General features: G+C 45.5%; 1 protein-coding gene across 1 annotated transcript in view; it reads left to right on the top strand.

The window, feature by feature from the left end:
* The window catches only part of LOC130705642 (ATP-binding cassette sub-family C member 4-like), a 193,929-nt gene that overhangs the window by 56,464 nt on the left and 109,743 nt on the right, over positions 1-27,722 (top strand). Inside the window, 2 exon segments of the mRNA XM_057533225.1 lie at positions 18,100-18,201; positions 21,934-22,125. Of these exon segments, the coding sequence (XP_057389208.1) occupies positions 18,100-18,201; positions 21,934-22,125 (294 nt within the window).

Below are 27,722 nucleotides of genomic sequence, written 5' to 3'. Positions count from 1 at the left end.
TGGTGTGTTAATCATAGTTGCGTTTAAATTCCTCATCTGATAATTCCAACATCCCTGCCGCATCTGGTTCTGATGCATGCTCTGTCTCTTCAAAAAAAAGTGTTTTTTTTTGGCTTTCGGTGTGCCTTGTAACTTTTGTTTGATATGCAGACACAATGTCCTGGGTTAAAGGAACTGCTGTAACAAGGCCTTAGTAATGAGGTGGTGAGGTGTGAGGGCAGGCAGTTCCCACCATTAAGTCTCAATCCCCCAGTGAGCTTCTGCCTCTGGACCATGAACTTCACAAGTGTTTCTCATTTTTTTCTCCCCCCACCCCTTCTCTTATGTGGGCCAGGACGGCTAGAGACAGCTGGAGCTGGGTATTTCTCTTCCCCCAGGTCAGTTAGGCTCAGCTAACAGCCCAGCAGGTTAGACTCTGGTTAACTAGTTTCCCCCAAGGGCAAGCCTTGTTAAGAGGACCGAGTCTTCTGGTCTATTTCAAATTGGCTACTTTCCCCTCCCCCAGCAGGAAGGCTGAGGGATTTTCCTCTGGTATTTTCTGTAGGATCCTGGTGGAGCTCCTGGAGGAAAATCTCCCCGTGTCGTGAGTCCTCGCATGACGGGGTCCCCCTGGAGCTTCTAGCTCTCAGATGGTCACACTGAGCCTCCAGCAATTGTCACTTATAGCTGTGGTTTTCCTCCCCAGGCACAGGTCCCCCTGGTGCTTTTGCTCTGAGTCTCTGGTCCGGGAAGCCTCCATTTCCTCTATTCACTGGGGGGGGCCTCCCCAGTCTCGGGGGTGGCAATTTGCCTAGTGTCCTCCCCTCTCTTCCAGATGCAACAGGTCTCTCTTCCCTTTAAAAAAAATCTACACTCACCCAAGTTATCTTATCCAATGCCATGGATTTTTTTGTTTTCACTTTTGGGGGATCTTTTTTTCTCCCAGATTTGGACAAGGCTGGCTCCTTCTTGGTTTCCCATTTCAGCTCAAGTTTCTTTTTTTTTTTTTTTTAATATTTATTTATTTATTTATTTATTTATTTATTTATTTATTTATTTATGGCTGTGTTGGGTCTTCGCCTCTGTGCGAGGGCCCCCCCTAGTTGTGGCAAGCGGGGGCCACTCTTCATCGCGGTGCGCGGGCCTCTCACCATCGTGGCCTCTCTTGTTGCGGAGCACAGGCTCCAGATGCGCAGGCTCAGCAATTGTGGCTCACGGGCCTAGTTGCTCCGTGGCATGTGGGATCCTCCCAGACCAGGGCTCGAACCCGTGTCCCCTGCACTGGCAGGCGGACTCTCAACCACTGCGCCACCAGGGAAGCCCTCAGCTCAAGTTTCTTGACTGCCCAATTTAAATCGGGGCTTGCTGGCCATCTCCAACTACTCTCTTTTATTTCCTCTTGAGGAGATAAAACTTACATGCCTTTTTTAACCATTGATCCCCAGTTCTTAGAAGGGTGTCTGATGTATGGTGGATGTTCAAAAAACACTTGTTTAAAAATGACGTATTTAATCATTCTGCTCTTGCTGAACTTAGAAGTTAGAATGTTTATAAATTCTATTATAATAATAAGCACTGCTCTGATAAACATATGTGTACATAAATAAATTTGTACATATATGTGTCTATAATGACTCTTTCCCTTCATATTCTTATAGGTGGAAATCCTCTTGGGTAAACATTTTTAAGGCTCTTAATAAATACTGCCAAATTGTTTTCTGAAAAGGCTATTCTAATTTATATTTTACCAATAGTATATCACAGTGCCTATCACACTTTACCTTCTTTAGCATGGGGTATTCTGTTTTTAAACAAGCTTTATTTATTTTATTCTTTATAATATTTTTCTGTAATTTCCTTTTTACCTATTCTTTTTCTAGATTGTTAGCCTAATGAAAGCAGGGATTTCATCTTATTAGGTATATCCTTTTCTGGGGACATCTTTATCAACTCTTAGCAGTTTCTGGACAACTCATCTCAATAATGGACTAGTTTTCCAAAAGACTGAAAACAACTCAAGCTTCCAGTATTATTATCATAAGGGATGACCAATAGACTATACTGACCCAAACTGGCTTTTGTGAGCAGTTTTGCTTAATTTTTTACACCAGTGGTTCTCTACAAAAGTGTCATCATGCAAATATGACTGAGGTCTGGTGGAAAGTGACACAAGTAATTCATTACTAATAACAAAGTTCCGAAATTTGAGGATGACTTCTATCCATGAATTAGATCACATTCAAGGTTATTTGTATAATAACATGAACCTTATTCATTTGCTTTCTTGAGTGGGAGAGACATTTTTGGTGCTAGAGCCTGTCCATTGGTTACAGCTGTGTTGTCCATAGAAATATAAAGTAAACCACATCTGTAATTTTAAATTTGTAGTAACCATGTTAAAAAGTAAAAAGGAACAAGTGAAATTAATGTTAGTAAGATATTTTAACACCAATGTGTCTAAAATATTATCAACATGTAATCAACGTAAAAAATCATTAGTGAGACAAAAAAAGTTTTATACTGTCTTTGAAATCCATTGTGTATTTTACACTTACAACATCTCAATTTGGACCAGACACATTTCAAGTCCCCCAAATCCTCATGTGGATAGTGCTACTGTGTTGGACAACCCAGGGTTCATAGTATTAGTTAGGACTTTCATGAATGCAAGGGAGTTAATATATTTTTCAGTAATTGGAAGGATGTTCCTGGTAGGTGTCTTAGTTTAGGTTCCCTGGTAGCAGACCCTGAGACAAGGATTTGAGTGGGAGTAGTTTATTTTGGAAGTGACCCCAAGAAAACACTTGTAGGGAGTAGAGAAGTGAGACAGAGAAAGGAAGGAAGCCAATAACAGTGTGTTAGCAAGCAAGTTACTGCTTAGGCAACTGGGCTCCTTCCTGCTGGGTAACCCTGGGAGACAGAATTATTCCAACTGATAGGGAAGGGGACTGGGGCACTTATCTACCAACTCCCCATCCATCTTTGGTTGAGGCTTGAATCCTGGGGTTTTGGCTTTTCTCGCATATGGCCGCAGTGTGCTCCCACACCCAGAAAACAGCCTTTAAGCAGAGAGTTGCAGATAAGCAGTGAGCTGCCTTAGACCTGGAAAAGTGTCCGGAGAATACGAGCTGGAAAGTGACAACTTCTGCTATAGCAGGTCACACAATCCAAGTAGGGATTCTTTTAGCTTCGGGAACCCCAGAGAACTGATGCCACTAAGATGCTGCTTTGCACCACTCACCCTGTTCACTTATGCATCCCTAACTCCTGGAACAGTTCTTGGCACACAGTAAGTGTTTAACTAAATAGTTGTTGATGTGATGACTTTCCTTTGGGTACCTGCTTTATTCTTTTAGGCCTCTCCACATAAATGGGAGACATGACTACCAGCAGTTATGGGTCATATCCATATAACTACCTTCTCAGAAAGGAAACTGAGGTTTTTCCCTTTCTAGCTCCAGCCAAAACAAAAACAAAAACAAAAACAAACATTCTCAAGGAAGAAAACCAGTTGGTCTGGTGTGGGCCATGAGGTTATCTCCGGGCCATTCCCTTTTGATAGGGACATGGCATATTATGATTGGCTAGATTTGAGTTGGGTGCTGACTCCTGAGGTTACAGAGGTGGATATATTACTATAAGGTGAAGTGACAGAAATGGTCACCATATTCAGAACTGTGGATACCCACTGAAGTATGTTTAAACTGTGAATGCCATTTGTCCTATGTGTCTTAGTAGAAAATGCTTGAGGTCCAGAACTGTCTTAGCTAAACCACATTTTGGTATTACTCTTAAACATACTGCAGATTTAACACTTGATGCTTTGACTATTTGACAGAGATACTGTAGATCATTTAATAATTTATAGTTTGCACAGCTGCACATTTGCATCATGTGTCCCTGAGGTTTGTCTGGGAATGAATCATCAAGCCCAACAAGATTGAATCTCTCCTTAGATGCTGTCTCATCATCCTGACTAGAGTCAATGGCTGGCTTCATTAACTCAGCACAATATTTTCAATGTTCATCCATGTTGTAGAATGTGTCAGTATATCTATCTTGCCAAATACTATTCCATTGCAAGGAATACCACATTTTATTTATCCTGTCATCAGCTGATGTACACTTGGTTCCCCCTGCCCCCAACACACTTTTTGGCTTTTATGAATAGTGCTGCTATGACAGTTGTATCTAGGTTTTCACGTGGCCATATGTTTTCATTTATCTTGCGTGGATAACTAGGAGTAGAATTGCTGGGTTATATGGTAACTTTGCGGCTGTACCATCTTATATTCCCTCCAGCAGTGTATGAGGGTTCTAATTTCTCTACATACCCTCCAACACTTGTTACTGTCTTTTTAGTTACAGCAGTTTTTAAAAATTTTTGTGTATTTATTTTTGGCTGCATTGGGTCTTCATTGCTGCGCGCAGGCTTTCTCTAGTTGCGGCGAGCCGGGGCTGCTCTTTGTTGTGGTGCGCGGGCTTCTCATTGCCCTGGCTTCTCTTGTGGCGAAGCACGGGCTCTGGGCATGTGGACTTCAGTAGTTGTGGCACGTGGGCTCAGTAGTTGTGGCTCGTGGGCTCAGTAGTTGTGGCTCACGGGCTCTGGAGCACAGGCTCAGTAGCTGTGGTGCTGGAGCTTAGTTGCTCTGCGGCATGTGGGATCTTCCCAGACCAGGGTTCGATCCCGCATCTCCTGCACTGGCAGGCGGATTCTTAACCACTGGTGCCACCAGGGAAGTCCCCCAGGGGACATTTTTGAGTAGCAAAGGCGGGCAGAGCCTGAGCCTCCTCTCTGCACCTTCTGGGTGGGTGCGTGGGCTCAGGGCAAGCACTTTTGGCAGAGTTTGCAGCCAGGTACTAGTAAGTGGGTGCCTGCGCGCTGGACCCGGTGTGCTGTGCAGTCCGCCTACCCGCCTCCATCAGCTGCGCCTGCGGCCTTGCCGCACACCTGCCTGTGGCTCCTGGCAGCGTCTGCTCGGCCCCCCTTCGTCCGGCAGCCCCGCACCTTGCGCGCAGGCTTCATCTCTCAGGCCTCAGACAGCTGCGCGTAGAGGGCGCTCCTCCCCTCCTCGCCCCCGCCCCGAGGCGTTCCCGGAAGGCGGCGTGGCGCGGGGTAGACGCGGGCTGAGCGGCCGCCGGCGCTGCACTTCAGGTTCCTGCGGAGCGGAGGCGCCCGGGGCTCCAGACGCCCCGCCAGCGCCGGCAAGATGCTGCCGGTGTACCCGGAGGTGCCGCCCAGCCCGCTGCAGGACGCGAACCCCTGCTCCCGCCTGTTCTTCTGGTGAGCGCCCCGCCTGAGCTGCGACATCCCGCCGCCGCGGGCCCCTGCCGGACGCCGCCGGCGCCCTTTAGGGGGCAGAGCGTTGGGGCGAGGGAGCGCTCTCCGCCGCCGCTGGAGCCTCCCCACGCCGGCGGCGTGTTCCCCTTTGCGCCCGGGCGCGCGGGGCGGCGGGAGCAGGCCCGGGGAGGGGGACCCGGCGACCTGGTGGCTGGCGCACAGGGTCTTCCTCCCCTGCCGCTAGTCGCCCCGCCAGCCTTCAGTGCCAGAGAGCAGGAGGAGGAGCGGGAGCAGGAGGCGGGGAGGCTGAGGCCCGAGGCGGCCCAGGGGGGTCACCACCCAGCGGGAGGAGGGACTAGCGTCCCCGCGCTCCACCGTTAGCCGGCGTCCCCCGTGCCGCGCAGGAATTCGCAGTTCTGAACTAAAGCTGTAGCCTGTTTACCCCAAAGCAATCAAGCTTATTAACAACCTCCTGTATCTAGTTAGCGCCCTGGACCGATGCCGTCTTCCAGTAATATCCCCACCTCTTCCCATCTATCTTATGTGACAGCGCGTTCCAACTGCACGGGGCTCCCTCTGTCCTTGTGTCTATGACCACGTCTCTCTCTCCCTCCCTCTCTCCCTGTGTGTCTTTGCAGAGGATAATCTGCAAATTTCGTGTTGGTGAAAATCACTTATTTTTTATTTAAGATTAAAAAACACTTATTTTTTATTTAATATTTATTTTATTCTTGAAAACGTTTTGATTGGGACACACAGCCACTACTGGAGTGTGTATTTGACCAGCCCCTTTCCCTAGTTCGAATATTTCCACTTCCACCTTTGAGGACCACTCTGGGGATGGGGTCCCTGAAGCCTGTGGGGTCTTATCCATATCTTTAGCCTTTGGAGAAGCAGTGCATGGTCTTGATGCAGGTTGTCTGCCTAGGAATCATTTGGTCCTGAAACCACTGAAGGTTCCTTGAACTGGGAGGAAACACACAGATAAAAAACGGCTCAGAGAGGTGAAGCTCTTAACTAAAGTTTTCCATCTAGTAGCTGGGACTACTAACAAGATGGGCCTGAAACTTGGGGCTTTTTTTTTTTTTTTTTTTTTTGGTTATTTATTTGGCTGCGTTGGGTCTTAGTTGCGGCACACGGGATCTTTCGTTGCAATGTGTGGGCTTCTCTCTAGTTGTGGTGTGTGGGCTCCAGAGCGCGTGGGCTCAGTAGTTGCAACGCACAGGCTTAGCTGTCCCGTGGCTTGTGGGATCTTAGTTCCGCGACCAGGGATCGAATCCGCGTCCCCTGCATTGGAAGGCGGATTTTCTTTTTTTGGCTGTGTTAGGTCTTCATTGCTGTGCACAGGCTTTTCTCTCTAGTTGCGGTGAGCGGGGGCTACTCTTTGTTCTGGCTTCTCTTGTTGCGGAGCACAGGCTCTAGGCACGTGGGCTTCAGTAGTTGCAGCACTCGGGCTCAGTAGTTGCAGCGTGTGGGCTCTAGGGCACAGGCTCAGTAGTTGTGGCGCACGGGCTTAGTTGCTCCGCGGCATGTGGGATCTTCCCGGACCAGGGCTCGAGCCCGTGTCCTCTGCATTGGCAGGCGGATTCTTAACCACTGCGCCACCAGGGAAGTCCGAACCTTGGGGCTTTAATCACACTTGGGTGATTATTAGATCTTTTGTTTCTGGACCCTAACCCATTCATCTTTCCCACAAATTCTGATATTTTCTTTTTCTATGGGATGGTCTAGGGGATCCCCAGGGGATGGGAGCTCCTATGCTTATTTTGATTGTGGTGTATTCAGTGTGGGTAGCTACATCTCTTGGCTATTTGATGGCCCTTAAGGCAAGAGGGGCCTAGAAGAAGGTGTATGGGTGTAGTTAATGTAAATAATAACAAAGTAGACACATGTCTCCTTAACTTCAGGCAGGGCATGGAACTCTCCAAACACCTTCTGTTCGTGCATTTTCAAAATGTGTGTGGATGGAAATGGGAAGGTTAAGACTTCTCATTGATTTTGGTAGGCACCCATTTCCAGTTTTCCTGCTGGAAGGAAAGGAGCTATTACCTCTTATTTTACACCTGAAGGCACTGAAGCAGAGAGGTTGAGTAAGTTGCCTACCATCACACAGCTAGTGAGTGGCGGAGCAGGATCCCAAATCAGGCAGTCTCGTTCTGGAGCCTATGTTCCTTGTGTAGGTAACTGCTGTACTTGTCACCGATTTGGTCGCCTGGACTCATGCCAGGGTCCTAGCCCAGGCTAAGAACCCTTATCTTGGCTGGGGTAGTTGTTTTTCCTTTCGGATTCCCACAGCCAATAATTAAACCGATGGTGAGTCTGGAACAGCACAAGCTTTATTCCATGGCCAAAGAATGGAGAAGCAGGAACTTAGTTCGCAAATCAACTTCTCAACCCAGTTTGGGCTGAGGCACTGTATATCTATAGGAGGGTCGAGGTAAAAGGGAGGGAATTGAGTCAAGAGAGGGAGGAATATTCATGACTTATCTGAAACAGGCTCTTGTAACAGGTGAAATAGCTCACCCATCCTCACATAGCTTGTAAATGACAGAACTAGGATTATGCCCAAAGCCTGGTTTCTTAACCATTGTTACATTATTGCCTTCTTAGTACCTTTGGTCATGTGGAATATCTCATTAAGTCTAGTTTTCATCATCTCCTCTTACTCTGAAGACCTTCAAAGGTTCCCTGTTTCCTGCAGAATCAAAATGTTAAACTCGAGGCTCCACTGGCCGCTCTATTTGTTTCCCAGCACATGACCCTCCACTCTGGCGGGGGAGTGGGGAAGGGGGCTTGTCCCTGTGACCTGCCTCATTCATCCCCACTTTTGGGTCTTGGCTCACTCTGCTGGGCCCCCTGGGTTGCCTTCTCGTCTGTCCTTGATTTAAGCAAGTGATGCAGAGCCCTCCAGCAGCCCCATGCCCCTCTCCCAGCACTTTCGTTCGTACTGACCTAGGGCTTCCATTTATGTGCACGGCAGGTCCCGCACCGCCCAGCATCATGTCAAGGGGGGTGATCCTGACTCCCCAGGAGTATTCTAAGGCCTTTCACAGCAGACTGTATCTGGTAGTTCTTTAGCATAGTGCCTGGCCCATGTTGGACACGTCATGGGCATCAAATAAACACTGGATTGCCTGAAACAACAGGTGCAGGAAACAGCTGGGACCCCACGGAGGTCCAGGGTGACTCAACCTGTTCTAGATGCCAGAGAAATGCAGAGGGAGGGAGCAGCTTGGAGTTAGGCATTCCTGGAACATCGGGCCTTGGCAGGGTCTCAATGCAGGGCAGCTGGATCTTATCCAGAGGGGGAATAGATCTGAATCTTCCCCTTGTTCTGTGTGTTCATCTGTGTATCTCAAACCAGCCCTACTGGACTTGATACCGACCAGGGTTCTTAGCCTTCCCCAGTCAGGAGAAATTGACTTGAGGCCAGACAAGAAATTCAGGCCAGGCTTTATTGGGGCCCCTGAACTGGCTGCAGGAGGGAGCGAGAACAAGTGACAGGTTTCCTCGCTCGCCGAGGGGGGGCTCATTCCTTATACTGGATGAGGGTGGGGTGTGTCCAGGGGTCAGGCTGGACGGGTGGCTGAGGTGGTCTGCCCACCCCTTTGTGGTGTTGAGTGCCGGGGGGCATGCGCGGTACCCTGCTTTTACTCCCGACACCCAGTTCTTTCGCTCCCAGCTCTTCAGAAATGGCAGTTGGGTTTTTTGTCTTTCTTTAATCTTTTGGTCCAGAATTTGCCCCAACTGTGCATGCCCACAGTTATGTTTAGTCCCATATGGTTTCTTTGTATTTTGTAGCTCGAGGAGAGGTGTGTCCCGGTGCAAGCTGCGGGCCTGTCTCAGACTTGGTGGACCTGCTCTCTAGAGAGAGGAGCTGTGCCCTGCACAGCCTGGTGTTCATGTAGACTCTGCTGGCCTGGCTCCTGGGCTGGGCTCTTGGGCCTGGCAGGGATTTAGAAACACCTCAGTCTTACTTGGTTAACAACGTTAGTCTGACTGTCTTCTTGATCATCGTGAGATAAAAGAAGATTAAAACAATGAAGCTTTATGCTAAAATGCATTTCAAGTCTGAAGGTGGTCAGGAGAGAGGATTCCCTCCTCTTTGGAGTTGGTCAGTCTTTATTTTCTGAAGGCCTTTGTCTAATTGCATGAGGCCCACCCACATTACAGAGGATAATCTGCTTTACTCAGAGTCTACTGATTTCAACGTTGATCTCATCTGAAAAATACTTTCACTGCAATATGTGTTTGAGCAAGTGTCTGGGGACTGGGTTTAGCCAGGTTGACATAAAATTAAACATCACACCCTCTTGAATCCCCATCTCTTCCTTTGAGCTCCTGGATGTGACTTCGTCCTCACTGAGCCATGTGTTTGTGGATTTCTTTCCCTCCCTGAACTCCAGACTTATCTAAAGGGCAGATACAGTGCCTCGTTCATCTTTATACTCCTCACAAATAGCAGGTGCCCAGAAAATGTGCAACTGGAGGAACCATCGAGCTCCATGATGTCTGGGTTCCTGCAAATGCCTAACCATTAAGCATGGTTTTAGTGGAAAAAGTGGTAACTGATTCTTTGACGGATTATGTGATGCACCAAAGAGTGTAGCATGAAAGGCGTCCTACAGAAAGTTTTCAGGGAATTATGCTCAAATATTTGGGTGGATTTTATTTCTTTTCCTCAAAAATGCATCTGAATTGTCTGAGTCTTGAAATTCCTTCTCATGTAGGTGTGTGCAGTAACATTAAAATTATGACCCGCTGAGAACTTTGGATTTTCTGGGGCTGACTTTGTCAGGCTGCTTTGTGTCCTGATGAATGAAGCATCTTTGATTTGGGCAAGAAACTTAAATTTTCCCTCATGTACATAAATTTTCCAGCAGGAAGGTGGTCTAGGAATTTAAACTTCTTTTGGCAGTAGTTGCTTTCAGTAAAGGCGGGACAAGTGGCCAGGAATGAGAGTGGTGAGAAGGGTTAGTGTTAGTGTGACAAACTCCTTCTTGGTGGGTTGAAGTAATCGTTGAAATATTATTTTCTTTTAGGTCTTAGATTCTGTATATGGTTTCTATAACTCTTTAAGAAATTTATTTCTCTAGTTCGTCAGAATCACCTGGAGTGCTTTTTAAAACTAAATGGTCACACCTTGGAGTTTCTGATTCACTAGGTCTTGTCTGGGGCTCAAGGTATCTACGTCTTTAGTAAATGCTCCTGTATACCTGAAAATAGGCCACATTTGGGAAACGTTGCCCTAGTTGTAGAAAGAAACACACAAAGCCAAAATGTATTTTAGCAAATATGAAAGATGACCAGATCTCGTTATGACTAAAATCAGCTGAGAGGAAAAACTTGTCTTGGTTTATGCTAGACTTTTGTGGGAACAAATTTGGAATTTATTCATCCATTCAATCCCTTATTCCACAAAATAATTGAGTATCTACCTGATGCCTGGCAAGGTGCCAGATACATATGTACAATGGCAGGTGGCAAATGCAGAGAAGTCCTTCCTGCTTAGACTTTGTTTCATTAAGTGGGGGGTTAATAAAGAAGTAGTGAAACTCACTGTGGATGCGCGTTTGTGTGTCATCAGTCCTTGGAAGGAAAATTCCAGGGGGCCATGTGGTGCTTTGGCAGAGACGCTGGTGTAATCTTGGAGGCCGTTCTTCCTGGGAAGGCTGAGGAAGTTACCTGGAGAATTATGTGGGGGAGGGGGTAGGAGGAGGAAGGCTGATGCTCCACATTTCCCAGGGGAGGGTGATGGGACACAGGCTTTTAGTGCACAAGAAGGGGACCCATGCATCTGAGGAAGCACAAGTGTCTGAGGCTGCAGAGGAGAGGCTCTGGAGGCCTGAGCAGGGGACTATACAGGACCCTACAGGTAACATGAAAGTTTTTATTACCTCAGAGCTCACCCTGGCTGCAGCCTAAGGAAGGGGCCAGGGAGGTGGGGATTGGGATCCAGAGCGGAGTCAGGGAGATGTGTCAAGAGGCTAATGCAATCCAAGGACCATGTGGTGTGGTTTGGTTTAGTGTGAAATAGAGAGACTTGGCCAGATTTGAGAGCCACTCAGGTCAGGTCTTGAGTTGGGTATGGGGGGGAGGGGAGAGGTGGATCCTGGGCTGTTTTGGGATTTGGGGCTGCAGAATCACCTGGAATCATTGATATATGGAATAGGGGAGGAGAGGAGCGTGAACTTAGTTTTTTTGTTTTTTGTTTTTTTTTTTACTCTTAAAAGTTATTCTTCTATTTAATATTTTTTTTTTTCACACACACACACACTGTATTTTATTTTTACAAGAGATAAATAGACTGAGTGAACTTAGTTTTGAATTCTGAAAGGCTTTTGAAATACCTGGTGTTTGCTGTAAGACTCACACCGCTGGCAGGCCCTTGGCCTGATTCAGCCTCCTTTCCTGTTAGATGACAGGTCCTAGGCAATGAATACAATTAGCTGATTGGATGTTCACTTTTCTTCCTTTCCCTGCCTTTCACTTAGATGTGTTCATGACCACTTAGAAGGTGAAGAGTTCAGCAGGAGTGGACGAAAAGGCCAGCCAAGTGGATTGACCAGGTAGTCAGAACAGGGCGTTGTCTGACCATAGGCGGGCTGGAATCGTGGCGGGCACGTAGAGCTTAGAACACGATGTTGTGTTGAAGCCCTGCTGCCCCACTGCCTTCTGCAGCCTGGGACTCAGCAGATTGGCTGGGCCGTCTTCCAGGATTTCCAGTCAGGTCACCTTGGAGGTGGTACGATGGTCCATACCCTCGAGGCAAACCTACATGTTCCTAGTGTTGTGTCCTCTTGTTTACACGTGCTTTTCAATGTCCTTTTCTTCATGTACAGAAAATGAATGGTTTATTATGACCTTAGAGGGCCAAGAAGTCCCTCTATTTTTCTCTTAGTAAGGAAGGGGGACTGAAGTTCTTTTTTTTTTTTCTTTAAATTTTTAAATTTATTTATTTATTATTTTTGGCTGTGTTGGGTCTTTGTTTCTGTGCGAGGGCTTTCTCTAGTTGCGGCGAGTGGGGGCCACTCTTCATCGCGGTGCGCGGGCCTCTCACTGTCGCGGCCTCTCTTGTTGCAGAGCACAGGCTCCAGACGCGCAGGCTCAGTAATTGTGGCTCACGGGCCTAGTTGCTCCGCGGCATGTGGGATCTTCCCAGACCAGGGCTCGAACCCGTGTCCCCTGCATTGGCAGGCAGATTCTCAACCACTGCGCCACCAGGAAAGCCCCGGGACTGAAATTCTTGGCCTTGAACAACTTCAACAGCACAACTCCAGAGATCCTGTCTTAACTTCAGAGCACTGAAAGTCCTCAGTGACTTTTACATCTGTTAAAGGTATCTCTGAGGTTATATTGTTCACAGAGCTGCTTAGGTTTTCCCCTACCAGCTACTCGGATGTCAGCCTTTTTGGCTGCAGTTCTGACATTGATAGTTTCCTGCAAGACCTGCTCTGGGTCTGCACTTCATGGCTCTAATGACAATTTACTTTCAGCGTTTTCATCAGCCTGAGCCCTGGAGAAAAATCTGGCCAGCACTTCTGGCACGTTTACAAGCTGGTCATGTGTTGGAGTCTCATTTAAGCCCTGGAAGACTGTGACTTCTTTACCTACTCAGACGTATTATTTGTGGACAAGTGCTCAATAGATTTAATTCCTCATTCATTTAGGGAATACTTTTTCTTTTCTTTACTTACTTTTTTTTTTTTTTTTGAAAGTGGGGAATTTCTGTTCTACTGTGCGCACACTGAACATTGAGTTTTTGTCTTGGTAACATGCTTAAGCTGAAATTGGAATTTGCTTCTGTCTAGACAAGATGTATAACATACGTATAACCTTTTGCTTGTTGCTGTGTCAGCTCAGACTGTGTAAGGCTGTTGCCATGCAGATAGTGGTTGAACGGATTTGAACCAGCCCTACAGTCTGTTCCTTCCTTTAGCTGATGCCCACGATGGGCCGACTCTGTGCAAGGCTCAGTCTTAGTTGGAGTTGGGTCTGTGTAAGTGCATGAATGACGTCGTGTCTACCATCTTGGTGACTTAATATCCCTATGGGGATTCAGAGCGCAGTGCCAGCCTGGAACATCTGAGCTGGTTCCCAGGAGGATTAGCATTTGAGATGGGCCTGGAAGGATGGGTGGGATTAGTACTCAGGGCGTCCAGGCAGAGACCACTTGGTGATGTGGACTTAGGGGCTGTGGGTCACTGGAGGGTGTTAAGTGTGGTGGACACTCTTGGAGGTGTTGTAAAGAGGTCAGGAGGGAGTGGTGTTGGGGGAGGGTCGGTGGTATTGGGGAGGGCTGAGGAAGGAACCAGCAAAAAAAAAAAAGTTGTATCAGTACTTCAAACGATTAATAGTATTGCCGTGGGCTTCCCTGGTGGCGCAGTGGTTGAGAATCTGCCTGCCAATGCAGGGGACACAGGTTCGAGTCCTGGTCTGGGAAGATCCCACATGCCGCGGAGCAACTAGGCCCGTGAGCCACAATTACTGAGCCTGCGCGTCTGGAACCTGTGCTCCGCAACGAGAGAGGCCGCGATAGTGAGAGGCCCGCGCACCGCAATGAAGAGTGGCCCCCGCTTGCCACAACTAGAGAAAGCCCTCGCACAGAAACGAAGACCCAACACAGCCATAAATAAATAAGTAAATTAAAAAAAAAATAGTATTGCCGCAAAAGCAGGCCTCTGTTCACCAGCGCCGAATAGAAACGCGGAGACGCAGCTTTGGAGGAGTAGAAAGCAGTAGCTTTATTACTTTGCCAGGCAGAATGGGCCACAGCAGGCTAACGCTTTCAAGACTGTGCCCCCCTTCCTGGGAAACAGGAAGGGGTCTTAGAGTTTCAGAGTGGAAAATAGGGCTGTAGAAAAGGATCGGGGCTGCTGTAGTCTTGGATTCTTCTTTCCTCCTGGAGACGCTGAGATCATTAGGGCTGGCATCAGGTGGTTCTGGAACAGGTTCTGGTGGTCCTCGAGGTTATCATTCTGTGACCTTCTTTCTGGAATGAAGAATGCTCACAAAGGAAAGGAAGGTTAGGGAGTGTTTTCTTGGAGAAGTAAGTATCAGGTGCATAGTACAACTTTAGCTAGAGGGCAGTCATTTTCAGAGTGCAATGAAGCAAGAAAGAGACGGGGAAAAAAACCTGTAGACCGGTTGAATGGGTGGAAAGAATAAGGGCTGAATAAGGGCTCACATAATGGGGGTGTCTCAACTAGTTTCTGCTACAGCAATAGTAAGTGAGATTCTGAAATTATGTTGCTTCAAGAGGAAAGGAGAATTGGGAGAGGGATGAACTGTGGCAGCACAGGCGAGAGCTGGTACCCGGCTGACGATGGGAGGGGTGCTGTGGAGAGAGAACTCAGGCTGCAGTGGCTGAAAGCCTGCAGAGGAGTCCTCAGACCACTGTCCATCCCGCCTCCTGCTGGACACGGGCTCGCGGCGGGTAGGAGCAGCTGTGCCCAGTGTTCAGGTTCTCAGTGAGCCTGGATGAGAGGAGGGAAAGAGTGGATCACATCTCCCGCCAGCTGGTCTTTGAGAGAAATGCAAGGATCCCGTCTCCCTTTTCAAGTTCAGTTTTTACTTGTTCTTTGGAAGTAGAAGGTTGCAATCACATTTGTAGCTTTGTGGCATGATAGATGGGGACGTCAAGGACTTGAAGGGTGTTTATGATGTTGAGGGTAGTAGGTTACTATTCGTGTGTCGTTTTTATTTCTCAGACATCCTCACATGCTTGTTTCACTTGCCCACTGTGTTGCTTAGGACTCAGTTTGCCTGCGGGTCCTAGAATTACCCGTGTTAAAGCTGTTTTCACAGATAGTTTGTTTTGCTCTCATTCAAGAATCCTTGTAAGGCTCTGTAACAGTTTCCTGAGGCTGCTGTTACAAAGCATCACAAACCAGGTGGTTAAAACCACAGAAATTTATTGTTTCACAGTTCTGGAAGCTAGAAGTCTGAAATCAAGATGTCAGGAGGTTCAAGATCTCTCTGAATCCTGCAAGGGGTGAGAAATGGAATATTGCCTGCCATATCAGTAAACGAGGATGTCACACTCATCAGCGATTGCAGCCCTCCAAAATGAGCTGGTGAGCCCTGAGGAAACTCAGGAAGGGAAAGAATACCTGCTGTCTAGCAGCCATCAGACTGCAGCTACTCCCCATGGGGAGCCCTGAGGAAACTCAGGATGAGAAAACACAGGATACTCTCTCCAGATAGCTGAGGTGCATATCAAGGGAATGATTTCGGTGAGCCCAGACTCTTGCGTCTTCCAATACTTAGAAAAGCACTAAATTCCTTAACTTGGGATATCTGGTTTTCTTTACTTAACAGTAATCTTTTGTTCCTAGTACTTGCCCTTTGTTGCAAAACTCCTATATATCCTAGCTCCCGCCTCGCCTCCTTGGAGCAGTTTTCTCGTAGTTACTTGAGATGCTGCCTCCTGGGCTTGAAGTCCTAAGAATACTGCAGAATAAAACATCGCTGTCAACTTTTAGGTTGTGAATATATTTTTTTAGTCGATGGGGGAATCCTTCCTTGCCTCTATTAGCTTCTGGTGGTTGCAGGCAAACCTTGGCGTTCCTTGGCTTGTAACTGCCATCACTCCAACCTCTGTCTCCATCATCGTGTGGTTGTTTTCTGTCTGTGTGTCTGTCTCTGCATCTCTCATAAGGCCACCAATGATATTGGATTCAGGGCCTGAAGCCGACTCTGGCCTCTGTATCCCGACACCGAATTAAATCTCGGAGACAGAGTTTTGGGGTGAAGTAGAAAAGAATAGCTTTACTGTTTTGCCAGGCAAAGGGGGCCACAGTGGGCTAATGCCCTCAAAACTGTGTGTCCCAACCTGGAGGGGGTAGTGAGAAGTTTTATATTAATGGTTCAAAGAGGGCGTGATCAGCTGGTGGACATTCTTCTGATTGGTTGGTGGGGAGGTAAGTGGGAGTCAACATCATCGACCTTCTGGTTCCAACTGGTCTGGGGTCTATGTGCTTAACCGTTAACTTCTCCCACCTCGTGTGGGTTTCAGTATCTGCAAAACAGCTCAAAGAACTTTCTGTGTATCCCTGGATGGGGCACCACGACCCTGCCCGCAAGGCTGCACTGTTGTTTCTCTTGACTGTTTCTCCTTGTCTCCCATCCCCTCCTTTCCCTAATTAACAACAGCTCGAACCTGCCTGTTCGAACTCAGGGAAGGTCATGGAGGCTGAATGAAGCCTATTTCCTATAATCAAAGAAATGGGCGACTCAGAAAGGCTTTTGAGCCCAGGAGCCCTACGGGGTCCTGCTCAGTATCAGGCCCACCCTACTCCAGTGTGATCTCACCTTAATTGATGACATCTGCAACAACCCAATTTCCAAGTAAAGTCACGTTTTGAGGTAACTGTGGTTAGGACTTCAACATAGCTTTTTTGTGGGGATACAGTTCACCCCATAACAAGTTCCATGGCTAGTATGATCCTCCAGGGTGTTAGGGACCCAGACGCTTTCTCTCTTGTTGCTCCTCTGCATGTGGCCGTGACCCAGCTGGTAACCTCCAAGGCCCAGGCCGTGGGGTGGATGAAGGTCCCGGACGTTGTCACTTTCCACCGGCCTGGATGTAGTCACGTGGCTATACCTATCTGCTCGGGGGGCTGGAGAGAGAGGGCCTCCTTCCAGGCTGCCAGGTGCCAGCTAAAATCCGGGGTTTGTTACCTCAGAAGAACGAGAGCAGATTCTGAGGACAGCCAGCAGTCTCTGTCTGCCACACATTCACAGTTCTTGGTGGGGGGGGGAGTGGGCAGTGAGGGTGGTATTTCTCTACCACTGTAGCTTTTCTTGTTGAATTATGTCCAGCATTTGCAGGGCAAGAGGGAGTTTTCCTATATATGATTCTGTTAGTTCAGTAGTGGTTCACAGGACTTGGTTTTATTCAGCTGAATTGCATTGAATAGCTGCGAAGGGGTGTGAAAATAATAAGAAGTGGGAGATGCGGCCATTCCTGCTGTCGAGGAGAGAGGGCGTTGACTAAGGAGAAGAGACAAGTGATTGTGAATAGATGCTTGTAAAGTATTTCTTAAGAGGTAGAAACTTAATAAGAGCATTTCATTTTTAGAGCAATGACTTCAGTGATAGTTAATGACAAGCAGTGATATTGATTTAACACACATGAGGAGAAGACCAGAGTATACTTAAGTGCCCAGGAAAAGGTCACAACTCAAAACAGGCAGAGCCAGGGTTTTCATTCAGAGTCTCTGCCATTTGTCTTGTGTTCCCAGCCTGTCCTGTGCCACCTGATTCCTGAAGGCCTGAGAAGGGCCTTCCTCTCTGTGTTCCTGGTATGTCGCATGGTGCTTGGTACATGGTGGGATTCAGGAAATATTTATGGAATCATTTCCTACCAACTCCAACTCCCCTGTTTGTTGTTAGTAACACAAAAGTAAAACAATAAAAATGTCCGGGTTTTAAATATGTTGGAGTTTGGAGCCATATTTTCTCCTTAAGGAGGAACTAGTAAACCAGTATACTTGTTGAGAAAGTTACAACTTTTCTCATGGCCTGGAACTCTTTTATTTATTTATATATATATATACACACACATACAAACACACATACATATATAATATATATAATAAGCTATACATGTGTACTATGTATACTATATGATTGTATATACTATATGCTATAATAATAGTATATATTATTCTATATATTAATTTAGTATGTTCTGATGTGAACCAACATTTTAAATATAGTTGGCAAAATGATATATAAGCTGTATAAAGTTTTTTATTGCAAATTCCAGGAAAGCGATTATTTTTGTTTGTGTTTTATTCCTGCAGTTTAAACAATCTGTTTTTCCTTTTCTGTAGAATTTTCTGTTACTTGATGAGATATCACAGTGCAACCCTCAGCTGCCATCAGATGGTAAAACCATAGTGGACGTGCAAGATTTCACTGCTTTTTGGGATGAGGTAACAAATTCTTCATTCTAAGATCTTGACTGCTAACAGACAACTGAAGACATAGATTTATTGGAGAATTTTCAGATTTTACACATGTTGTAAAGTATGACTTGCTCATTTACTGAAAGTATGTTATAAAAATTCTCAAAATCAGGAATAAGGTTTGCAACTACTGGAGATTAAGTATAAAATCAGCCTAAGACGTTTGACATGTTGCTCTCTATCGCATTTTCAGGAGAGCTTTCGAAGTATCAGCACATTTTGAACTTGAAGTACATACGTTTGTAATGTTAGACTTTATAGGATTGGACAGACAGAATGCTGCAGTATGGAATGGGTTAACTAACAGGTACATGAACAGTTGTTACAGACCAGAGGCTTTGGGGGATCAGTGTACATTTTTTGCCTTGATGTTCTCAGGTCATCTTATTACATATGGAGTGAAGCCATGGATCTTCATACGGATCTTTACTCTGGGGCAGGGTGGAGGCTCCCCATCCTTAGCTTCTGGATGGTTCTGGCTACTTTGGTGGCAGCCAGGGACGGGGAGGCGACAGCAGGAGGGCATAGTGAGCACCAGTGATTCCCAGTTGAAGGGTTGCACTGTGTGGCAAGCTGACAGGGAGAACTGGTGATTTTCCAACACTTGGTTTATTTATGATGTTCAGGCAAACAGAAAACACACAGGGTCTGCTCTCAAGAAGTTGTCAATACTGCACACCCTGTGCAGCCCCTTTACCAGTGACTGAAATGCTCCCCCTGCCCCCTGGTTCCGTGGTCCTCTGTGCACGTGGATTTACCTCCAGCGTGGTATTTCTCATCATAATGCACATTTATGGAAAGCATCATTAAAGTTCCATTATAAAGGCGACTCTGTGTGAATGCTAACACATACTTTGAATGACCCATTACCAAATTTCTTTTATACCAAACTATGTAGCATTTTAAAATGAGCTGCTTTGTTCTTCTTTCAAGAACTTAGTAACATGTTCTCAGACTTCCGTGCAACTTGCCTTATGCTACAGAACACCCTATTCTGTGGTCCTGGCCTTGCCTATGGAAGGATTCTGCTCCACGCTGGCGTCATTAGTAATTAGGACCTGACAACTTAGGTCATGGGTGAGAGAGCCCTCGGAGGGGGAGGGGCACAGTCCTTGGAGGTTTTGGGGAGAAGCTGCTTCTGAATGAAGGGCATGCTGGGTTGGGAGGCAGGAAATAGACATGAGCTCTGTAACCTGCTCCGCTATACAGCCAGGTGGGCAGGTGGGGGAGGTTTTCGGGGACCCAGGTCTCATTCGTGAAATGGTGGGACTTGGTCTCAATCTTGAAGCTTTAAAATAAATGATCCTGTGAGAGCCTCCAAATCTCCACGGGGCAGGGATTTCAAACGGTCTCTGCTACAGAGTGGGGCTCAGCTGATGATCACATGATCATCCCTCAGATGGTCCTTGTTGAGTCAGTGTCGCCTGAGCCTGGCTAATCAGGACACAGTCCCTGGTACCCCTGGGCTGTCGAGTGCTGCCCCCTTCTGGTCACGGCAGAGCGGTGCCCGATCCTGAAGCCTGAACAGGGAGGGAACTCGATGTCTGGCCCTGATAGACTGTGAGGGGCTGCAACGGGAAGCTGATGTTTGTATGTGGCTCATTGTTTTGTTGTCATAACTGAGTGAAAGGTAGTAAAATAGGAACCCTAGGTGTCAGACAGGAAGAAAGAAATGGAGAAGCTTAAAAAATGTTTCTCATGTATTAAAATCTAGCCTCTTATTGATAGATTTGTAATACCTATAAAATCTGGGGCTAGTTTTTTTGGTGATGAAAAATAATTGTCATTTTTTTTAGTATGTGAATGTTTTATAATTAGTTCTTTCCAGCAAAATTTTTCATTTTGAAGATTATCCAGAGTCTGCCTTTCGTTCTTTTGGGCATTTTACTAATCAAGTGTAACCACTCTTTTTTTTTTTTTTTTTTAAACATTAGCTGTTAATGACAATTTTCTTAACACATGCATACACTCTTACGTCTCTCAGGAATACTACCTGTGATTGGCATGATGAGTACTTTGTCCTTCTCCCTTGCGTTGGATTGTGTGCTGTTGCATGTATCTTCATGTTTTTTTGTTTTTCTTACAGTAGAAGTACTTTATTGCCCCTGTTTAGCCAGGACAGGTAATGCATGAAACATGTATAAATATGAGGCTTTATCACTCTGACCCATGATGTCATAATTAATTTTTTTAATAGAGTTTTTTAAAATTAATTTATTCATTTATATTTGGCTGTGTTGGGTCCCCTGCATTGGCAGGCGGATTCTTAACCACTACGCCACCAAGGAAGTCCCCATAATTAATTTCTTTATTCCCCATTTTTTGTTGCTGTTGGTGTTAAATTAGAGCTCTCGTGAAATTAGAGCTTTGACCGTTATTTGTAAGAGTTAATTTACCAAGAGTGATTTTATCATATAAAGTGCCCCTTTTCGTGCTGAACATTACTGAGATTCATTCTTTATCAAATGAAAATGGAGCGATTAGTGGAGATTTCAAATTATTTATTAGTAAAGGGCCAGGCATGTATGCACTTATGCTGCCACCTTGTGGAGATTAATGAAATAGACAGTTAAAACCAAGGGTCATAATGAAAACTTACAAATGATTAAAAACTTCATACTGAATATTCTATTAAGTACATTATTTTAACAAGCTAGTAAGCACGTTGTGTTTTCCTTCCTGGTGCTTCATGTTACACAGTTGGGAACTGCTTGTTGGGACTTTGGACGTCTCAGTGAAGGAAATGATTTATGTGACAGCTGTTGTGGATGGACGGAGACAATGGGGACTTCTTTCTGTCACAGTGGTCCCTCCAGGAGGTCTGGAGGTTGTAATGGCTCTTCCGGGAAGCTTTGAGCATTTCCTCATGTGACTCGACTTGGTCCCGTCAGTGCACGTGTAGTGAATGTGCAGCCATGGCTGGAGCTAAAGATACAGACGTGAGCAAGACCCAGATGCCTCTGCCCTCCAGAGGCAACCAGGTTCTGGGGCGAGACAGATACGCAGGCAGATTATTTCAGCCCAGTGTAGTGAGCGCTGTGATGGTGTGGACACAGACACGCCACGTCTGTGTGTTGCAAGAGATTTTAAGAACATGTGCACATGCACTTAGTCTCCTGTGTTCTGTACAACAAAATACAGAAATCTTAACGTGGGATGTGTATACAAGAGGGTGATGACTTCCTTTATGATGGATTTTTGCTCTTTGGACGCAACTCACTTCAGAGTTCTTTTAATAATTTTGGTTATATTCTTCACACACAGCTTTTTAAGTGCAAGTATTTGTCACGTAAAGGATACCTGTATGTAAGAACAGCTGCATTAAACATCAGATACATGAAATACACGTCCTGCTGGGCTGCTCTGCTTGTTGAGAATGTTAAACATTCTTAATTAGTCTTTGCTGAATATAGCACTTCATTTGGGCGAAACTCTTGGGCAGAGTAGATTGTTATACTATTAATAATCCTTATCAACCATTAGTTTACGTTGACCAATAGTGTTATTTTCCATTCTTTGTGTCCCAACTGCCTTAATCCTATTCTAAACGAAAGGGTTTAGAATACTGTACTTAATCCTGTTGTTCTAAAGGAAAGGGTTCTATCGTTTATCAAGCGCCCAGGGTGGGGACAGTTGTTCTGCGGGCATGTCTGTCCTGAGCGCTGCCTGTTCATGCCTGTGTGTTGCCATCTGTTTCAGTCGTCACTGTTGAGTGCTGTGCTGGGGGAACTGCCCCCGAGCCAGGGGCTGGTCAGCGTGCACGGGAGAATCGCGTATGTTTCTCAGCAGCCCTGGGTGTTTTCAGGAGCTGTGAGGAGTAATATTTTATTTGGGAAGACATATGAAAAAGAACGATATGAAAAAGTAATAAAGACTTGTGCTTTGGAAAAGGTGGGTAATGACTTTTAAGTTGCATATACTTGAATTTCAAATAATGAGAGCGTTGGTTTAAACTACAAGGTTTGTTAAAAGTTTCTTTCAAATTTTGAAAGATCTTTTAATGTTGTTTAATACTTTAATCTCGTCTTCTGGGTAAATATGCACACATGTATGTCACTGTTTGAATCCTGCTGTGATGGCAACAATCATAGAATGTCTTTTTTGGGGAGGGAGTTGTTTCACTTTGTGAAGTTTTATTCACTTTTAACTTCTCTTTTTAATAGGCAATTACAAAAATTTGTAAAAAATAGAGAGCACAGTGTAATGAATACTCACGAACCCATCCCTCAGCTTCAGCCAGGATCAGCTCGTGGCCGGTCTTGCTACATCTCTACCCCTGCCCACCGCCAGCCCCACTCCCACCCCAAATTATTCTGAAGCAGATCCTAGACCTCAGATTAGTTCATCTGTAAACATTTCACTAGTTTTCTCTAAAAGATAGGAAAGCCTTTGGAAAAAAGTCACCCCGTTATTACACCTGAAAAGTAACCAAAATTCCTGAATATTATCAGCCTTCTAGTCAGCGTTTGCATGTTGTTAATCATCTCACTGAGAAATCTCATTCACTGGTGGTTTGAATTAGGCTCCACATAAGGTCTGCCCCCTGCGCTTGGTTGATGCCTCCTTCTTCCCTTTCAGTCTGTAGGTTTCCCTCTCCACTTCATTTTTGACTTGTATTTTATTATTTAAGGAAAGCGGAATGCTTTAAAATTTCTTCTTAATATTGCATTGTTTCACTGGGGGAAAGGTTGTTTTCACAAATGGCATTGAGTCTCACAGAAAATGGCAACTGAAACATTTAACTCTGTTGGGATTTAAATGAACTTAGTGAATGAATGATGAAAACTGAACTTATCTGATAGGAGAATGTAATTTGGCAAAAAGAAAGAAAAATGTAAATACTGATAAATACTATGTTACTCTCTTGGATTATAAAAATCAGTGAATAATAGCATTAAAGGGCTCCCCCAGGGTCTGTTCAGTGCATTCTGGACGTCTGACTGTCCTTTTATGCTGTGAGGAAAAGGCTGGGACAGGCTTTCAAGGGCGTGGTGTTGAGGGCTCCAAACCCGCCCGCTTTGTGAGGAAAGAGTAATTCTGCTTGAACAATGGCTTGAACATCATAGATTGCATCAATTGATGTGGACAAAACAGAATTGCTTTCTCGTTTAATGGGCTTCTATTTCTTTCTCCCAGGTTATTGTTAATGGGAGATTGTGCATTTGCAGAAATGACATCAAGTTAGCAGTAATGAGCTAGATTTTTATTAAGCAGCATTTGTATATGTTGTGGAAGAAACGAAGGGGGAAAGCAAATGTATAACAGTGAGAACAGTAGCTGCCATTTATTCAGTCCATGTGCAAATCATTTTTCTATCTCATACACACTCACGCGTGCACATAAAAAGTATATGGGTTATTAGTTTTTTGTGAGTGTCCTCGATGTTACCATCCTCATTTTATAGTTGGTAAAACTGAGGCTAGGAGAGATGAAACAGCTTTCCTCAACATCTGCACCTCACGTTCAGTCTGTTACTGCATGACTCTACACTCCGTGCTTTTCCACGGTGTCATGCTGCCTCTCAAATGAAGAAATTTAAAAGAAGGAACTTTTTAAAAAGCGGGTGATGGATGAAGGTAAGGTTGAATGTGGAATAAGCAGATCTCAGACATTTCCTCTTTACCTTAATCACGTCCAGCTCCTGATTCCCAGATCATACTCCAGAGACGCAGGCCAGTGTGTGGGTGTTTCTTTCACGACCTCGCCTTTCTGGTGAATCTCAGCCCTGTCTTTCTCCCCAGCATTTGAGCATCTCTGGAGAAAAGCAGGTGTTGAGATAGTGGCTGCCATTCAGCGTTTTCCCAGGGGGCTGAGGCTTTGCCCCAGCCCCGTGGGGCGATGGGACCAGTAACTCGGGCCGTGCTCTGGGGCTTCACCCACCCTCGGGTGTCCCTGCGGCACAGACTCTGGTGGGAAGGGGCCCCTGCGGGATTGGGCTGCACAGCGATTCTTCTGTACGCGATGTGAGGTTCATAAACACGGACTGCTCTCCTGGTCGGCTGCGTGGTCGGGACATAGAGTTGGGGCCCCTCGTGCCCATTCCCTCCTTGGCAGGAAGGGAGGCCCAGGGCGGAGAAGGAGCGGAGAGCGGAGTCCTGGCCCCGGCTTCGTCACTTGCCTGCTGTCACTTTGGACACGTCCTGTTTCCTGCCTGGGCCTCTGACGTTTCTGCAGCAAAATGAGGGCGTTGGGTCAGAGGGTTTCCAAGAGGTTTTGCTGCTGCTCTGAAACGTCGTCTATGACTCTGATTAGCAAGGTCTTTACGACACCTGGGAACCACTTAATGAGTAATGAGATCCTCTGCTTATCTCCTTCTGGAATCCCTGTGTCAATGGATGGGCATAAGACAGTCACAGATAATAGTGGTATTCTGGAATTATTTTGGCCTGTAGATACGGAGACTGCACGTGTAGTAGAAAAGCCTTGGCCTTTGGAGAGAAACAGTCTTGGGTGGTAACTCCAGGTATTTGTCTGTTTCCTCTCTTATTAAATGGGGGAGGTGTGGGATTACTGTAAAGGCTACAGGCAGTGCCTATAAATGCAAATATGCCAGGTTTTTAGTAAATGGTAGCTATTGTTGCTATTATAGCCCTTTTCTCTACATCCATACATATGTACGTAGGTACATATAAATATAATAAAGGTTTCTCCTTACAGATCTCCTTACCTCCCACTTCCCCCAAATCCTGAGGAAAAAAAACAGAAAAAAAGCAACATTTCTTGTATTACATATGTTAATAACAACATAGATGTATTATACTAGGTCTAATTAACATAATTACATATGTTAATAATAATATAAATGCATTATACTGTATCTAATTGAAGTAAACATTAAAGTTCATTGAGCTGAAAACTTTTCTATAACAAAATAGAGAGATAAGATGTAACCACATTTGGCAACATCGATTCAGGCCGATGACATCAACGCCAAGGCCCAGGAGTCAGAAGGCTCAGGGATTGAGTCTCAGTGTCTCTGTGTGTCTCAGGTGTGTGACTTTGGTTGATTGTCTGCACCTTACAAGCCTGTTTCTTCATCTGTAAAGTGGAGATAATAATACTGTCAACCTCATAAGGTTGTTTTGAGGATGAAATGCGATAATGATTTTAAAGCACCTGATTGCTAGGGATGTAACAAGCACTCTATAAATATTACAGTGATTTTGAAAATAAATTAGCTATTAATTATAAGCTCAGCTAGTTTTTGGTAGAATAACATCCATAAAATGTGACATGTAAGAAGGAAGATATCTGAGTATTTATCTTCCTTTTTTTTTTTTTTTTTTTTCCTGTGCGAGGGCTTTCTCCAGTTGCGGCGAGCGGGGGCCACTCTTCATCGCGGTGTGCGGGCCTCACTGTCGCGGCCTCTCTTGTTGTGGAGCACAGGCTCCAGACGCGCAGGCTCAGTAGTTGTGGCTCACGGGCCTAGTTGCTCCACGGCATGTAGGATCTTCCCAGACCAGGGCTCGAACCCGTGTCCCCTGCATTGGCAGGCAGATTCTCAACCACTGCGCCACCAGGGAAGCCCCTATCTTCCATTTTTGAGTTGATATTTATATAGGTGCTCTACACATAGTACATTATATAAATCAACAATAAAAATATTCTGTTACCATAACATAAGTAATATAGTATGTCACATTTGTCTGCATATTATCTTCAACCACTTGAAGGCTCTTAAAAACTTTCAGGCAATACATATTTAAAGGTATCACAGTGATAAATTCTAGTTTAATATTTTCTCACATAGGGCTTCCCTGGTGGCGCAGTGGTTGAGAATCTGCCTGCTAATGCAGGGGACACGGGTTCGAGCCCTGGTCTGGGAAGATCCCACATGCCGCGGAGCAACTAGGCCCGTGAGCCACAACTACTGAGCCTGCGCGTCTGGAGCCTGTGCTCCGCAACAAGAGAGGCCACGATAGTGAGAGGCCCGCGCACCGCGATGAAGAGTGGCCCCCGCTTGCCGCAGCTAGAGGAAGCCCTCGCACAGAAACGAAGAACCCAACACAGCCAAATAAATAAATAAATAAATAAATAATAATTAAAAAAAAATATTTTCTCACATAGATCGCTTGAATTTACAAACCCCTCTTGGGTGCCCACAAGCTTGTACTTTTATTTCATATTTACCATATTCCTGCCAACTTGGACATTTTCAGATTGCCTTGACAGTCATAGAATAATAAGTTTATTGATAACTTCCTTATCTAGGTATAGAGGGCTTCAAGTCTTAAATTATTTTAGTATTGCCTTCATTTCAAATATACTGTTCAGTCACCACTTGGATAGCATGATGTGAAAGAGCAGAAGACTATGAACTGCCATGAGCTTGGTTCAGATTCCAACTCTTCTGGTTAAAAGCTGACAGTCCTCAGACCAACGGTGTAACCTCACTTAGTCTCAGTTTCCTCATCTGTGAAATGGGACCAGTACTTACTGTGCAGATTGTTGTGAGGATTAGAAATAATCAGTACCAGGGTTCAGAACAGTGCTTGGTACACAGATCTTACCCTCCAGGAGCTGAGAGAAGGTCCTTCATGAAAGATGCAAACAAAGCCTTAGGAACCCAGCAGGAAAAGAGACGACTCCAGGATGGTTTCATGGAAGAGTGGGTTTGGGCTGAGCCTGGAAAGATGGGCAGGGTATTGACAGGCTGTGAGAGGAGGGGCAATTCCAAATGGAAGAAAAACTGTGAAGAAAGGCAGGGGCCTCCTGCTGTTTGACTCTGGAACCCAGCCCTCCTCTGCCAGGACCTCACGTCCGTTCCTCATCAACTATTTCCACAGTCTGCTCTGTGATGTTTCTACTGTAAGTCTCCACCATCGCTGAAGGGCCCTTGATGTGCTTCAGGACGGGTGGCATCAAACCAGTGTCGCCATTTCCTTGTGTTTCTGTAGTTTATGTACTGCTTTTCAGTGAAAATTGGTGAAATTTAACTGAAAGGTAACAATTCCTCCAGTGGGAGGAACTATAATATATGCTCAACTCAGGCTTTTCCCTTTAACCTAATTGGAAAATGGTGGCTGGGAAATTAGCCTGACTTGGATTTTACTTCAAATCCTTTGAAATGGTTTTCCCATTTGGAGCTAGTCCATAAATAATTTGCAGAGTAAATAACACACTTGAAGTCCTACTACCAGACTCAGAGAGCCTGTTTCTTATGCCTAACTGTGTTAAATGAAAGAGTGGATTTAAGTGCCTTTTCTAGAATGTGGTTAAGATTGCTGTGCTATATAGCTTGGTGCAATTTTGAGAAGGAAACCAAAATGACATAAAATCAAGGCATAAAATCTAAGTGGAACAGTGTGCAAGGACTGTCAACAGTGAAACGGAGGCTCAATAACTGTGTGTGCGCATGTGTGTGTGTGTTTAAGGCTAGAAACCTGTCTTAAAATGGCTCATTGTTTTTCGTGAAAACCAAAATCAAGAGATGGTATAAACTTTTGAGCCTAACAAAGAAATAATGTAAAATAATGATGAATTTTCAC

Source organism: Balaenoptera acutorostrata, chromosome 18 (assembly GCF_949987535.1).
Source record: "Balaenoptera acutorostrata chromosome 18, mBalAcu1.1, whole genome shotgun sequence".
Classification (NCBI taxonomy): domain Eukaryota; kingdom Metazoa; phylum Chordata; class Mammalia; order Artiodactyla; family Balaenopteridae; genus Balaenoptera; species Balaenoptera acutorostrata.
Note: the sequence above shows the minus strand (reverse complement) of the source record. Positions and strands in the feature narration are given on the sequence as shown.